This window comes from Lutra lutra, chromosome 15, assembly GCF_902655055.1.
Source record: "Lutra lutra chromosome 15, mLutLut1.2, whole genome shotgun sequence".
Lineage (NCBI taxonomy): Eukaryota > Metazoa > Chordata > Mammalia > Carnivora > Mustelidae > Lutra > Lutra lutra.
This window is the reverse complement of record NC_062292.1, coordinates 39,743,949-39,759,463: the sequence shown is the minus strand read 5'-3', so window position 1 is coordinate 39,759,463 and position 15,515 is coordinate 39,743,949. Positions and strand designations below refer to the sequence as shown.

Below are 15,515 nucleotides of genomic sequence, written 5' to 3'. Positions count from 1 at the left end.
GCTACAATATGCAAATACTAAAAGCAATCCCACTTCAAAGTACTCCATTGTTATTTTATTTGTATGTAAGTATATATATACACAGATAGGTTTTATGTACATGTATTTTTAAAATACTGGATAGAAACAAATTCTTCTCATAATTCTAAGATGTAAAAGATATAGAATTCATTTTATAATCCAGATGTTATGATAATATTAACACTAATTATTAATGTAAGTTACTAAAATTATTAATAATATTACCAATAATCATTACTCCCTTTTTGCTTAACAAGATTTAACATATGCTTATATAGATGGCTGATTAAAAAGACATAATGAATGCATGATAGCTGACCCTAGGTTTAAGTAAGAAATTCGGTGTGAATCACCAAATCCTCATTTCAATACTAGGTAGTGGTGCCCTGAGCTGTTCTTTGCAGTGGGATTCTTTTTTGTTATTATTATTACTATTATTGTTTTAAAGATTTTATTTATTCATTTGAGAAACAGAGAGACAGAGCGGAGGGAGAGAGAGACAGAGAGAGCACAAGCAGGGGAGTGGTAGACGGAGAAGAGGGAGCAGCAGAGGGAGAGGAGAAGCAGCCTCCTCACTGAGCAGGGAGCCTGACATGGGGCTTGATCCCAGGACCCCGGGATCATGACCTGAGCTGAAGGCAGACACTGAACCTTCACCCAGGCGCCCTGCAGTCGAATTCTTTCAATTGCTCTAATTCTCAGGGAACTGCAAAGGCACTCAATTCTGCAGACATTTATTTAGTGAACATAATGTGCTAGGTAACTTGTTAGCCATGGGACTTTTGAAAAAGTTGTGCTATTTTATCCAACTTTTTCCTTTCCCTCTTCAAGCTCCAAGCACCGGTTCCCTGGAGAATCCCTATCATTTAAAACCAGTCTAGTCTTCTTCTTCCTTCTCTATTGTAACAAATGCATTTACCGTGAGCCGCGTTCAGGAGGAAAATGCCAGAATATTGGAACAAGGAGCAGGTGGGGCCCTGCATTCCTTAGCCTGTCTAGCAGAGATGCTATAAAGCATTGTGTAAATGCCACATGCATGCTCAGGCTGACACAGAATTGCTGCCTCGGTCGCTTGTGTGTGAGGACTACAGTCCTGGTGGTACACACTGAGGCGTACTGACTATTACTACTTATTAGTCTTAAAATACTCAGCATCAACATTTTCATTTGTTCTAGAAGAACTCATCATGGAGCAGCTGAGAAAATTCTGTAAGCAAAGCAGGAAAATTTTTTTTTTCATTGTACTTATTTGACAGAGAGAGAGACCATGCACAAGCAGGGGAGCGGCAGGCAGAGGCAGAGGGAGAAGCAGCTCCCCAGCAAGGAACCCCATGCTGTGGGGCTCGATCCCAGGGCCCCTGGATCAAGACCTGGACTGAAGGCAGGCGCTAAACTGACTGAGCCACCCAGGCGCCCCAAACCTGGAACTTTCTACTGAATAATTCGGGAGTACCGTATTTCTTCTAGTTGAGGCTGAAAAAGGTGATGGATTTTAGCTAGTTAAAGTTTAGTTAGTTTAGTTAAAGTTTTATCCAGAAATTCCTTGTCACTGCTCCTCTAACCCTGGCAGGATTTGCAGGTGTCTGTCTCAACCTGTGAAGGAGTTTGGTCAAATACAGTCACTTGAGAACTAAGGCACTTCCTTCTAGAAGTGGAATCTGGACAGCTTCACATGCCCATCTGACTCCCTTTGCACTTCCTCCTCTGAACCTTCCTCCCATCTTATCTGAACCCGTGTCACGCGGCTTACCTGTGAAAGTGCACAGTGCAAAGCACCCTGCAGGGCTTAGTGATCAGTGTCATTAGACGATAAATTACACCTCTTATCACCAGCGAGGGCGGGACTCTAATTCCACCCCCCCATTCTGATTTTCCTTCAATTATCAGGTCTTTGTGAATGTTTTTAAATTAAGTGAATCAAGCTGTTCTACTCCTGTAGGTGAGTGTTAAGCTGCCCATAGGGTTATTTTACACACTTCCTTGGAAGAATGCTGTTTAATTTTTTTTCACCATGATATCAACATCATGACTTGAGGCATCTATCACTGTTTCAAAGTTCACATTTCTGCACAAATCTGTGGTAGTAGGTCAATGTGTTTTGGTGGCAGAGGAATTGTTTCCTTTAGAAAATTAAGAAAACGCCGCATTTAGGAAGAAAACTCAACAAAAGCAGTTGATTTAGGATGGTAACATTTTGAGTGACCCTTTTTCTTCTTTCTAGCATTTTCTTAATGCTGAAATAATTTTAGAACGGTAAATAATAATCACATTAAAATGCTTCTGATGATCTAAATTTATTTTTACAATGTGATAACAATGCCACACCAAGAAATTTATAAGTAAAACAAAGCCATTTATATATTTAGGCTCATAAAGAAGAAATGAGTGTCTTGCTTGGAAGTTTCACAGAAGCTGTCATGCATAGAAATTATACACGAAGACTTTGTAGCATCTGTTAGGTATACAGAAAAGCAGTATGGTATGTTGGTTAAGAACACAAACTCTTGGGGCGTGGGGGGTTGGGTGAGCCTGGGGGTGGGTATTACGAGGGCACATATTGCATGGAGCACTGATATGGTGCAGTGTATAAACAATGAATTCTGGAATTCTGGAACACTGAAAAGGAAAAAAAAAAAAAAGGAACAAAATCTGGGGCGCCTGGGTGGCTCAGCTGACTGATCGTCAACTTCTGATTTCTGCTCAGATCACAATCTCAGGGTCGTGAGATCGAGCCCTGTGTCAGGCTCTGTGCTCAGCATGGAGTCTGCTGGTCCCTCTCCCTCTGCTCCTCCCCTCACTCTTTCTCTGTCTCTAAAATAAATAAATAAAATCTTAAAAGGAAAAAAGAAGGAAAAAAAAAAGAACACGAACAACAACAACAAAAAAAAACACGAACTTTGGCACCAGACTGCCTAGATCAGAACATTCTACTGCTTTTATTAGTTGTACTTTGACTTTGCATCAACTACTTTACCTCTCTCTGTCTCAGTTACTCATCCGTAAAATGGGGATGCTATTAATACTAAGTAGTACTTTCTTCACAGGGCTGTTGACCTCCTATCAGCTTCACGTTCACACAGTTTTGATACCCTGTAATTTTCATGTCCATACTTTACAGAACTATTTCTTGTAATTCCTACTGCAATTTTCTGACACAGATTCCCCTACAATCCCCCCTGGATAAGTGAAGAAACTTGAATGGTAAGGGGAGTTCCTCAAGAAGGTATAGCTAGTAAATTTTGGAACAGGAACTCAAACACCAGTCAGTTCAATTCTCAACTAGACTAATGTGTGTTCACACACATACACACACTCAACATTTCCATACCAGACAGCAAACAGAATGCACTAGTAATGAAAATATACTCTGCCTGGAGCTTGACTGTTACTAGATCATATACTAAAAAAGGGTAGTTCCCTCTTTTTGCTTTCTTCAACTACCTCCATACATTTTCTTTTTAAAATCATGCTTAAAAAAAAAAATCATGTTCACCCTGAGGGTGCCTGGGTGGCTCAGTCTGTTGGGTGTCCGACTCCTGGTTTCAGCTCAGGTCATGATCTTGGGGTCCTGAGATCAAGCCTCATGCTGGACTCCATGCTCAGCGTGGTCTGCTTGTCCCTCCCCCTCTGCTCCTCTTCCCGCTCTTTTGCTCTTTTATTTATTCAAATAAATAAAATCTTGAAAGAAAAATCATTTCCCCTCCCCTCAGAATATTGCTCTACTCTTATGCTTCCTATAGTCCTTCCTTTCATCATTATTGTAACAATCTTCCTAAAATTAGCGTACACCAAATAATCTATTATTGTTTTAACAAAAAAATCTAGGTTTTCCCACACTTGCAGTCAGGGAAGTATTTACTGTTCTAAGGAAATTATACTTCACATTTTCACCTATCTCTCTGTGTCTCGGGGTGGGAAGCAGTACATGCCCACTGCCGTGAAAAACTTCTTAATGCCAGACCAGTACTGGGGTCTCAGCCCCACGACAGGAAATGGGAAGGGGTAAGAAGAGACAGATGAGATGATGGGGAAGCGTACTCTGGGTGTTGAGTCCAAGTTAACTTGTTTTAATTCAGCACGTAGGTCACGATAGGGTAGTTCTACTCTGGACCATCAGCTGATATTTTTCAGGCACCTAACATATTCAGCACTAAACAGGCGCTATAGAAATGTAAAAATCTGTCTATGACTCCACATTAAAATATCTTCCTCATTCTGTTGCAAAGGTCACACGCTTTGCAAGGGTCTTCCTTCATAACACTTCTTTTGCTTTAAGAAATTGCAGGTTGGGGCACCTGGGTGACTGTGTGGGTGGTTGTTAAGCTTTCAACTCTTGACAAAGGCTCAGGTCTTGATCTCAGGGTCAGAAGACCTAGCCTGCTTACGATTCCCTCCCTCCCACCACCCCCCCCCCCCCCCCCCCCCCCCGCCCAAGAAAGAACGAAAGAAACTGCCAGAGCGTCTCTACTTCCTAACTGAATGCTACCCAATTCATGAATCACTTAATAAAGCCAATCAAATCCTTAAGAAAAATAAATAAGAAATTGCAGGAAGCCCAGAGATAGATTCAAAATGTTTAGCCTATTCCACGATAGAAAATACAAGGTTTGTTCCATAATTTTCACAAATTAAATAAGAGTATTTGGTTATAATGAATCATTACAAAGGTCTGCATTGATTGGATGCAAAGGGGTAGGGGAGGGCTTTGACAGAAAGGTGACTCACTTCACGAGGGCGGAGGAGGGAGCTAGAAGACTCTGGGTGGCAGGAAAGGTGAGAGGGGAAGAACTAGTTCTTTGGCAGGGAGTTCTGTATTCTGTTGTGAGGGCAAAACATGAAGCAGCAGTAACTGATACTTAAGATGATAAATACCATCTATTTCTGACTGTTCTTGGTTTTGAAAATCAGAGACAAGAAATGTACTTTCTCTACTTTTTAAATGGTAATTACCTTTATCCAGGGGCAGCACTTAAGGCAAAATGAAATGTGAAATAAGGAGTATTTCTAAAGAGCAAGAATGGAAGTGCTTTGAAAAAGAGCAGCACAAACCCATTTGATTTCTGAAACTCAGAAGGAAATGAAATCAAATTAATTTGTGGGCTGAGGTTCCTTCTAATGCAGTTCCTCATTGGGTAGGGATGGGAGGGGGAAATGGGGAAGGGGGTGGAGAGAGGGCTGGGAGGCCTACCCAGTGATTAAACTCTAGAAATGGGTATGTTTCCTCCAAAACCTTGGGTCCCCGGACAAAAATGTTAAACACAAATTTGAAAGTCCAGAAAGTCAAGCCCTTGAGACTTTATGTGCTCGCCTGGAAGGCTTTTCTCACCAGATGTACAGAAAGCAGGGACCAGATAGTGATGGAGATGGTTGAATTGATCCAATTTGCAAAAACTCTGAAATAGTGCTTGCCTTTAATTTGATTGGGAAAAGGTGATTTATTAATAATACAGCAAATGGCGTGGAGACAGCCTTTCATTTTCAAATCTCACTGCTGTGGTTTCACAGCACATAAACATTTATGGCTGTACGTAAAAGATCACGGGGCCTGGGCACTGAAGTCTGGAAGCACTGCGGAACGCTGCAGCGAGGCCTGAATAGGAATGACCCAATGGACTTAGGGAATCACTGCGTTCCATGCATTTATTTTAATAACACATCAGTTACTGAAGGAAGGCTAAGGACTGGGAGGGACATGCCAAAATCCTATAAAGTTGGACTTAGGTCCATTAAGTACTTTCTGTTCCCCAGATATCCGTGAAGCCAACAACAATCTCTCCTCCTTTTGAGTCTTTGCTAAACATCACCTTCTCATTAAAGACCAAACCCAACCACTCGTACTGAACACAGCAATCCTTGGGTCAGGATGCCACGTACCCCCTGGATATGTGTGCATTCCCCTTTGCGTAGCACGTCCTCTTTTCTCCTTTCTTCTTTTATTCAAACAGCACTTTGACCTCTAATACATTATACGTTTCTCATATACATAAATGTTACATGAAGATTCATTATGGTCAGCTTCTCCCTGCTACAAAGTCAAGCGTCATGAGGACAGGGTCTTTTTCCAGTGTTGCTCTCTAATGCATGCCACTGCCCCTACACTAGTGGCTGGCACGCTGTCGGATGTCCAACAAATATCTGTTGACCCACCGAATACCTATTCAGAAAGGACTAGGGACTAACAGTAATTTTTTCCATCTTCCTTTTGAATGATGGCAACTCCTAAAAACTGGAACTCCTGTCCCTTTTCCCTCGCATGCCTTTATGCCAATATTTATGTATGATGTCTGAATCAGTCTCTTCTACCACTATGATGCCAAAATAGTAAGGATTCCGCAAGGTATAAGCTTTTTTTTTAATAACGGACAAAACAAGTGTGGTAGATGAATGCAGAAATCCGAGGAAAGATGGCTGGGTACTCATCATTAATTCTGATTTAACAGTTGTTTTGAGCCTTCAAAGCACAACTTTAAATCCCAGCAGAGTGAAAGCAGCAGAATCTCTGTGATTATGTTTGCTTTTACAAGTTTAACCGTAATCATCAGTGTAGGAACAGAGTGCACCAAGTCAGCTTTTCTAAATTATTTGCAGCCAATCTTTTCCTTTCAAAGCACCAGAGTGCTTCTGACCTAGTTAAATTCCTGCCATTCTGAACATGCTTAATAAAAACACATTTTTGGGGGGTGGGGGGGTCTCTATACTCACTTGTTGCCCAGTAACCAGGAAGATGGATCCTTCCTTTCCGTGTACCACTTGTCGGTAAATGTGGTCGAGAATTAAGAGCTCACTCCAGCAATTCTGAAGCAGCTTCATTTGGTCATCAACCTATAAAATAGAAAAAAAAATTGACACTGTTAGTCACTACATTTTTTATTTTCATTTAATTTTCTACATAAGAGAACTCACTATAAGCTAGAGGTCTCCCTCCACCAATGGCCGCCATGGTGCAAATGCTCAGAATTTACATCACTGCTCCAAAAATCATTATTTTCATCTGGACAAGTACTTTTTATGGCCACAGATGAATACTTAAGAGTAGTATTTATAATCAATGAGCTGCTAGGAAAAGGCCCTCCATTAGATAGTGCTGTCTAATGCTAACAGAGCTATTAGAGTTTGCTCGTGGGAGGTCCAGGTGCCTTACACTGTCCTCAGTAGACCCCATTAGAATGACCCCAAATAGCCTGTGTTTACGTATCTAGAGTTTACTACATTGACACAAAGCTAAAATAGTGCACTGATAGTAGCAAGCTGCCAAACTGAGAAGATTTCTTCAGAAGACAATTAGCATGGGACGCCTGGGTGCCTCAGTGGGTTGAGCCTCTGCTTTCAGCTCAGGTCATGATCTCAGGGTCCTGGGACTGAGCCCCGCATCAGGCTCCCTGCTCAGCGGGGAGCCTGCTTCCCCCTCTCTCTCTGCCTGCCTCTCTGCCTACTTGTGATCTCTCTGTCAAACAAATTAAAAAAAAAAAAAAAAAGACAATTATCATGCCAGCACAAAGGACTTTGGAAGATAGAGACACACTGCCATTATCTGGAATCGGGATTAACTGGAAGTCCAAACTGTGCCCGAGTTTGAACAGAACAATGACCAATCATGGTCTTGAGACTCATTTACATTTGCTTTATGATCTGGACGATTTTCCTAGAAACTCTCCGAACTTCGGCTTCTGTAACTGGAAAATGAGCCAAGAACATTGCCTCCCTCATAGGACTGCCATGTGGATTAAAATGAAAGATGCTGAATCCCAGTGGGCATTTTATTCTTCTTTCATCTTGTCCTCCAGGGGACGACATTCTTCAGTGACAAAACCATCCTTATTTCACGTACAGTTCACAAACCCACCTATGGTCTGAATGCAAAGACCATACTGATCCACTGCGATGGCTACTTGTAACAGCAGGATCTTCCTTCTGTACTATCTACCAGCCAAAAACCCAGTTTTTCCGAATGTGGTGGCCATATTTAGACTATACACTATGTATTTATAAAAGTAACACCTGACATCGATATGCTCCGTAGTAGTTTTGGAGAGTTTTTGTGTACTGCTTTGGATTTAATCAATAGAATATGCCTTTGAAGCTACCCAAACTGGTATCATTATATTCAATTTAGAGATGAGAAAATAGGGCTCAGAGAGGTTAAGTGATATTCCTAAAAAATTCTTTTTCTCTCTGTCAAGCTCTAGGCTGTCTCCAAATTACATCAGGAGGTGCTAGAATCTCCTAACTGAAGATAATTTGACTTACTTTTAACAAATTCATTTTTAAGTAGCCATTCAAAGGAACTGCAGGTAGCTGGCTGATTCTTAGGAAGTTTCCACTCACACATTCATTAGTACTGATGTGAGCTTGTGATGAACTTTATTTGCATGAGTCTAGGATACAGTGAACACAGTCAAGGGCGCACTGAACCCAAGGTACAAAGATGGACTGAAGACTCAGTTCTATACTTCCCAGCGTTGAAATCTTAGTCAAACTACTTAATTCTCGCAGACTTACTTTCTCACCTAAAAATATATGAGATTCTTTTTGTGAGGATGAAATAAGACACAAATGAAGAAAATGACAGAGGGCTCACACCTGATGGACCCCACTGATTCTGTGGAGGAGAAAAGCAGTAGCACTGAAACTACACAAAACTATAATCAGGCTCTGGTCAGGGAAACCAATCCCCAAGCATCTCCACCACAAGTATGTGGAACCACTTAGTCTGTTCTGGCCAAAAGAATTTCATTCCTGGGTGCCTGGGTGGCTCGGCTGGGTAAGGGGCCGACTCCTGGGTTTTGCTCAGGTCGTCATCTCATGCGTTGTGGGATCTATCCCTGAGTCAGACTCTGAGCTCGGTGCGAGTCTGCTTGAAGGTTCTCTCCCTCTCCCCCTCTCCCCTGCCCCTACTCTCTGTCTCTGTAAAATAAATGAAGGGCCCCTGGGTGGCTCAGTTGATGAAGCCTCTGCCTTCGGCTCAGGTCATGATCCCAGGGTCCTGGGATTGAGGCCAGTGTTGGGCTCCCTGCTAAGCAGGGAGTCTGCTTCTTCTCCTCCCTCTGCTTCTAGCCCATGCTCCTGCTCTCTATTTCTCTCAAGTAAGTAAATAAAATCTTCCTTAAAAATAAGAAAATAAATGAATAAATCTTAAAAAAAAAAAAAAGAACTTCCTTCATCCGAGTGAATAGGAATTTTTAAGAGCTGATTATTTGGCAGGTATGAATACCAGACCTGGGATATAATGGTGGACAGGACAAATGCAGTCTCTACCTTGCGAAAATGAGTCTCAGGGTGGACAATATCCACCCAAACATGACTGCCGTGGTTTAGTGACAGGAGGAGGTCACGTTCTTCTCTACCCGAGAATCTCCAGTGTTGTGTGCTGTGACACGTCACCCTCTGGGCGGTGGTTGACGCAAACCCCTCCTCAACTGTTCTTCACAAACTACTGTCACAAGGAGCTGTGGCCAAATGTCCCAGAACTATACATGTTGTAGCATCCAGGGGACATTCCAGGAACTGTCTCTCCAGATGCTTCTGGAGATTTCAAAACAAGGTGTACTATGCTATGCTCTCCTGGGTTTTGTTATACTCTCATTTCAACAAAATCATGCTCAGCATCTTATTTCAAATTTGTGAGTCTGTGATGACAATTTGGTTCCATCCACGGTATGTTTTTTGGTTTTGGGGGTGCGTGTGTATGTGAGAGAGGGCGAGCGAGCTATGAAGCTTTAGTTATTTTTCACTCTTCAGGGGAACCTAAAACACTCCCCCCTGAGACTGTCTCCCCAGAAACAACTGTTACACATGTTAATGTTGCACATAATTTCAAAATGGGTGGGGGAACAGAGATCCCTTAAAGTGCACATATTGCCCCCATTTTTGAAAGATGAAAGAGCCAAGGGATTATCTGCTGGCCACACAGAAAGGGAGAAAAGGGAGTGAAGATGAAAAGAAGCAGAAGTTTGGGAGCTTTCTCTTTAAGGGCTTCTTCCTCTTCATCTGCAGATGATGGTCCCTTACTTTCATACATAACAGGACAGAAATACTATAGTCAACAGTTGTCCAGCATCAAACCATGTTCCAATCGTAAGACAATCTGACTTCTCTGGGCCTTCTTTTCTTTTGGGACATTGAAGACACACTTCCAAACAGAGATATATTTTTGTCTCATGTTCAGAAAAAGAATGAGGTGTATCGTCTTCAGATCTTATGCCTAACTCTGTGTGTGTGTGTGTGTGTGTAGACGTGTGTGTGTGTGTATGAGTGTGTGTGTGAGAGAGAAAGAGCGCGCACACACACCAGCCAATGGCCAAGGAAAAAAATGAAAGTTTTGCTCTGATTCATCCTCTGTAAGTTTCTTACTAAGGGGATGGATATTTTTTTCATCCCCACTTCCAGCCACTGCTGCCTACGTACAGAGGCAGTAAGAAATCAGGCTTTTAAAACCTGCGATTTCCTCGGGATGCCTGGGTGGCTCAGTTGGTTGGACGACTGCCTTCAGCTCAGGTCACGATCCTGGGAGTCCCGGAATCGGGTCCCGCATCGGGCTCCCAGCTCCATGGGGAGTCTGCTTCTCTTTCTGACCTTCTCCTCGCTCATGCTCTCTCTCACTGTCTCTCTCTCAAATAAATAAATAAAATCTTTAAAAAAAAAAAAAACCTGCGATTTCCTGGTTCCTCTGCTGCTTCAGAAATTACAAGAACAGGTGAACATGTCTATTTCCCATAATTAGCACTTCACTTTTGCTTTTCTTTTTTGTACTGTTCAAGTCCTCATTTCTTCCTTTGTGTCTAACATAGGATCTTTGCTCTGCCTGTTTTCCCCAAGTACCATAACTGCTTGTTCACATGTCCGCCCTCCTTGAGGACAGTGGCGAAACCTGCGGCTGGAGCTCCCACGGTGCCCAGCGCAGCACCCAGCCAAAAAAAAAAAGATGCATTTTATAAATGCTTGTTCAGAGAAAAAAACAAATGACTAAATTAGCTTCTGCAAGGTTTCTGCTTGGCACCTACGTATCTTTGGTACCCAGCCCACAAGATAAGCTTGCTTGCTTGTCCTTCCATGTTTGTGGAATAAACCACCATCTTTATCCCACAATGAACACCCGAGAATCTGCCTCGGACCCTTCCCACGTGCGTTGGCAGGTCTGGACCCACGGCTGCCCCCTTCGTAAGGACTTCTTGACTGATTGTAATTTTAACACTCCTCCTGAGCCATTGATTTCCTTGTTTTAACACTCTCTGAGGGGGCTTCCCATGCCAACATTCCATTTCATTATTTTCCATAATTGATTATGTAATATTTCATGTTATCTGGAAATTGGTGAGTATGCAGCTTCACGATGCTTTGGGTGACAAAGTTTTTATGCAGCTCTGTGAGTAAAAACACAGGGTAAATTTGATGACCAATGTGATCCTTATCTCTAGATAAGAAAACCTGCCAATTTTGAAGGTATTTTTCCTTTGGAAAACAGTTATAGGTGAATTGGGGGGTGGGGAAGAGGGGAAAAATGATCCACTGCTTCTGAATAAATTCTCCAGGTACCAATACTGTCAATAAACAACTTAGGGTGGAATCTGGGGAGCCCAGAAGGGGAACTGAATGAGTGTAGTAATTCCCATTATATAGCAAAACCTCTGGCTAGTTAGCCTACCACCTCATATAAACCTGTTATCAGCTGCAATAAAAGGAAGGACTTATCTCAGAAACCTAGTTACTGGGGGGTGGGAGGTTGGGGGCACCAGGTGGTGGGTATTGTAGAGGGCACAGATTGCATGGAGCACTGGATGTGGTGCAAAAATAATGAATACTGTTATGCTGAAAAAATAAAAAAATTTAAAAAAAAGAAAAAAAGAAAAAAAAAAAAGAAACCTAGTTACTCATCACAGAAACTATTTACACAGACTTACCGATGAGTGTGTAAAGGAGTACAAGACATACATTGTTAATGAACCACACTTCCCACAACCCAGAATGTTAATCATTAGAGACACATGCTTTCTCATAAGAACAGTGAATTCGGGCACATGATTAGAAAAAGAAAAATGGGTAGAACTTCCTCGAGCCTGCCCTTAACTTATGGGAACCTTTCTGGTGTCCCCTCCCCTTTACCTTTTAAGAGTCTGGTAACCACGCCATGATTTCACTTTCCCTCTGGCAGGCGGATGTGACAGTTGACATCACGGATCATTGTGGTTACACTTTAAGAAAGATATTTTAAGGAACACATTCTGCTGACACGGACTTGTAACTTAGAAGTGGACATGAGCCCATTTCTTACTTCTGATCATTCAATCTGGGTGTTCTAGGCCTCCTTAGAAACTTGGGAGGGAGAACGGAAGTGACTAGGACACAGTCCCTCCCTTGGAGGAACTCACAGTCCAGGGAGAGGAGACAGGAAGTCTGCTGTTGAAATTCTCTATGCAGCAGAAGCTGGAGACCACTCTACGCAGCTTCACCTCCCAGGGGGTCACAGAAGTTTCTGAGAAGAGAGTACTTAAATGCAGGACTCAACCTTGTAGCATCACTCACGGAACTCAGTAGCTCCTATGAGAACTCTTGGAAGCAAGTATTCAAAAATGATGTGAGGATTCTTCACAATCATGACAAAGTCCACCTATTCTTTCCCACCCCCCTTTCTAGCAAAAAGAAAAAAAAAAAACCACCCATGAAATGGATGTCCATTTTTTGAGACTTCCTTTTGGGACCAAGGTGGCATTTATAAAGAGGTCTTCAGAAGCAGGGAGAGAAAAATCAAAATCAAGACAAATCAAAATCAACTTTACACATCTGAGTGAGAACCTGCTCTGGGCAAGGCAGACACACAATGACTCTAATCTCTAATCCTGTACTGTTTTTGTAAAGAACGCTGCTGATACCTGCGACCACTGTCATAAAGTGCTACAAAGTCCAAGAAAAAAATGATTTCACATTAACAACGATTAAACAAGCACTAAAAACAATACTGTACAAGAGAAGTAACAGCCAGTAAAACTCCCCTGTCAATTGTGGCAATGGCCCGGAGATTTATGACGAGGGGTTCTTCCCTGGTCGGAGGTACTGAAGGCCTCCAGTCAGTGTATGGTATCACTGCCGGCCGCTGCTTCCTAACACAAAGACGAGCCTGTGGATGCTGAACCAGGGAACTGAACTCTTCTGGCCCCGCTCTGTATTTCTCTAGAGCAGCAACGAAGGATTGTTTTCTCCCCCTGCATATATATCTGTATATGGTGTCTGCTGATCCTTCAGCCTGGGGAGGCCTGGGGTGGCCAGAGAAAGAGGAATTAAATTGAGGTCAATCAACGGCTGGCATACAGAGGACATCTTTAATCTCCAGGAACCGGGGCCACCTCCGTCCTGCCCCACTTCCACATCGTTGGTGGTGAGCGAAAGAGCGGAGTGTGGTTGCGAAATGAGTAAGATCGCTGTCAGCACAGGGAGATGACAGAAAATACAGCAGACCAGCCTCTACTCCTTCAACACTGAATCCAGAGTCACTCAGCAGGGCAGCCAGAGGCCCCAAACCAAGGAACCTCAAAGGCAACCACTCTGTAACCCAGGATCCAGCAGCAGCCACTCACAGCCATGATGAGTCGTCAGGAACAGGCTCAACAAATCTGCTAGTTAAGAAGTCGGAGAATGGTGTGGTTTGGATCAGAGGTCTCCTACCAAAAATTTTTTAATTTCTTGGGACACCTGGGTGGCTCAGTTGGTTAAGTGTCTGCATTTTGCCTCAGGTCATGATCCCACATCCTGGGATCGAGTCCCACGCTGGGCTCCCTGCTCAGCAAGAAGTCTGCTTCTTCCTTTCGCTCACTCCCCCACTCTCTCTTGGTCTCAAATAAATAAATAAAATCTTTAAAAAGGTGGGGGAGGGAGGAATAGATTGAAAGAGAGCATGAGCCATGGGAAGGCAGAAGGAGAGGGACCAGCAGACTCCCTACTGAGCAGGGTGAAGAAGGAACCTGGATGCGGGGCTCCACCCCAGGACCCTGGGATCATGACCTGAGCCGAAGGCAGATACCTAACTAACTGAACTACCTTTGGAGCCCACATGTAGTAATATTTTATACAAAGGTGTGCTAGTATCAATGTGAGTCTTTTTCATTTATATAAATGTGAGGCGATTACATATGTGGGAGACATCACTGAGGTTTGGAGGGAATACTGCACACTGCATATACATGTTAAATGTCACTTGGATTATGTATCACAGACAACGTAACGGAATTTGGCCCATTTCTTCTGCATGGAACAGTAGCTATAGTCTCAGAATTTGTCAAACCAAAGGACAAAGTTTCCCAGCTTTTATCCCTCCTGCTTTTTAAATTTTATTTATTTATTTCTTTGAGAGTCAGAGGGAGAGAGAGCATGAGCAGGGGAAAGGGCAAAGGGGGAGGGAAAGGGAGGGAATTCCAAGCAGACTCCCCACTGATCATGGAACCCCACTTGGGACTCAATTCCATGATCAGGACCTGAGCTGAAAACAAGAGTCGGATGTTCAACCAACTGAGCCACCCAAGGGCCCCTTTGACCCCTCCTCTTATCCACACTTCAAAAAGCTTCTTGTTGAAATATCAATCCCTTCTAAGCTAGTAAGTTCATCATATTGGGGGGTCGAACAGGAATGTGCACACGGCAATACCAGTGGTCGTTCCTGTTTAAGTTTTCATATGCGTCCACATAGAATTGATGTGGTCTGATTAAGGTGGACACAAAATGGTAATGACTATTTTTCCTTTTGGTTTACAGAATACAATCACACTCCATTGCTTTGAAGTCAAAGCATGTACATATCTAAAGAGAGATGGGGGAAAGGGCGAGTCACAGAAACGGTACCTCTGTTGATACTTCCCCCTAAGGGTTGCTTCAACACGATGGGGTGATTCTTCCACGTGGCCATGGACTTTTGCAAAGTGAAGGAGACAGGAATTAGAATAGCTATGAACATCATGGCCAACCCAGCCCCAAGTTGTGTGTGACCAGTATTATAAAGGATGGTCTGGATGAGGGGAGGGTTAAGAGAGGAGTCACTTTTCTTGTCAGATTATGGACCTGTCCCCTCAACAATAAATCAAACAACATATGGCTGGGTGTTACTGAGACCTGACTGAATACAAGCCCTTATCCTCCAGAAACTTACAGATGAACTGAGCAAATAAGATGTATCCAGGCCAAGTACTGAGTGTATAAGGTAGCATATAAAGTGTTAAACTCTGTGGAACCAGTAATTTGAAAATAAGTATCTATATATAGAAATACTTATCTAGGGGCACCTGGATGGCTCAGTGAGTTAAAGCCTCTGCCTTCGGCTCAGGTCATGGTCCTAAGGTCCTGAGATCCAGCCCCACATGCGGCTCTCTGCTCAGCAGGGAGCCTGCTTCCGCCTCTCTCTCTGCCTGTCTCTCTGCCTACTTGAGATCTCTGTCAAATAAATAAATAAAATCTTTAAAAAAAAAAGGAAAGAAATACTTATCTCTCTATATATTTATGTATATAAATACTGT

At 42.8% G+C, this 15,515-nt stretch overlaps 1 protein-coding gene across 5 annotated transcripts in view; it reads right to left on the bottom strand.

Moving 5' to 3' along the window:
- NR5A2 (nuclear receptor subfamily 5 group A member 2) overlaps nt 1-15,515 on the bottom strand; it is a 139,165-nt gene that overhangs the window by 57,391 nt on the left and 66,259 nt on the right. For all 5 annotated transcript variants that reach the window (XM_047705486.1, XM_047705487.1, XM_047705488.1 and 2 more), the window contains one exon: nt 6,724-6,843. In XM_047705486.1, coding sequence (XP_047561442.1) covers nt 6,724-6,843 — 120 coding nt within the window. The remainder of the gene's footprint in view (nt 1-6,723; nt 6,844-15,515) is intronic.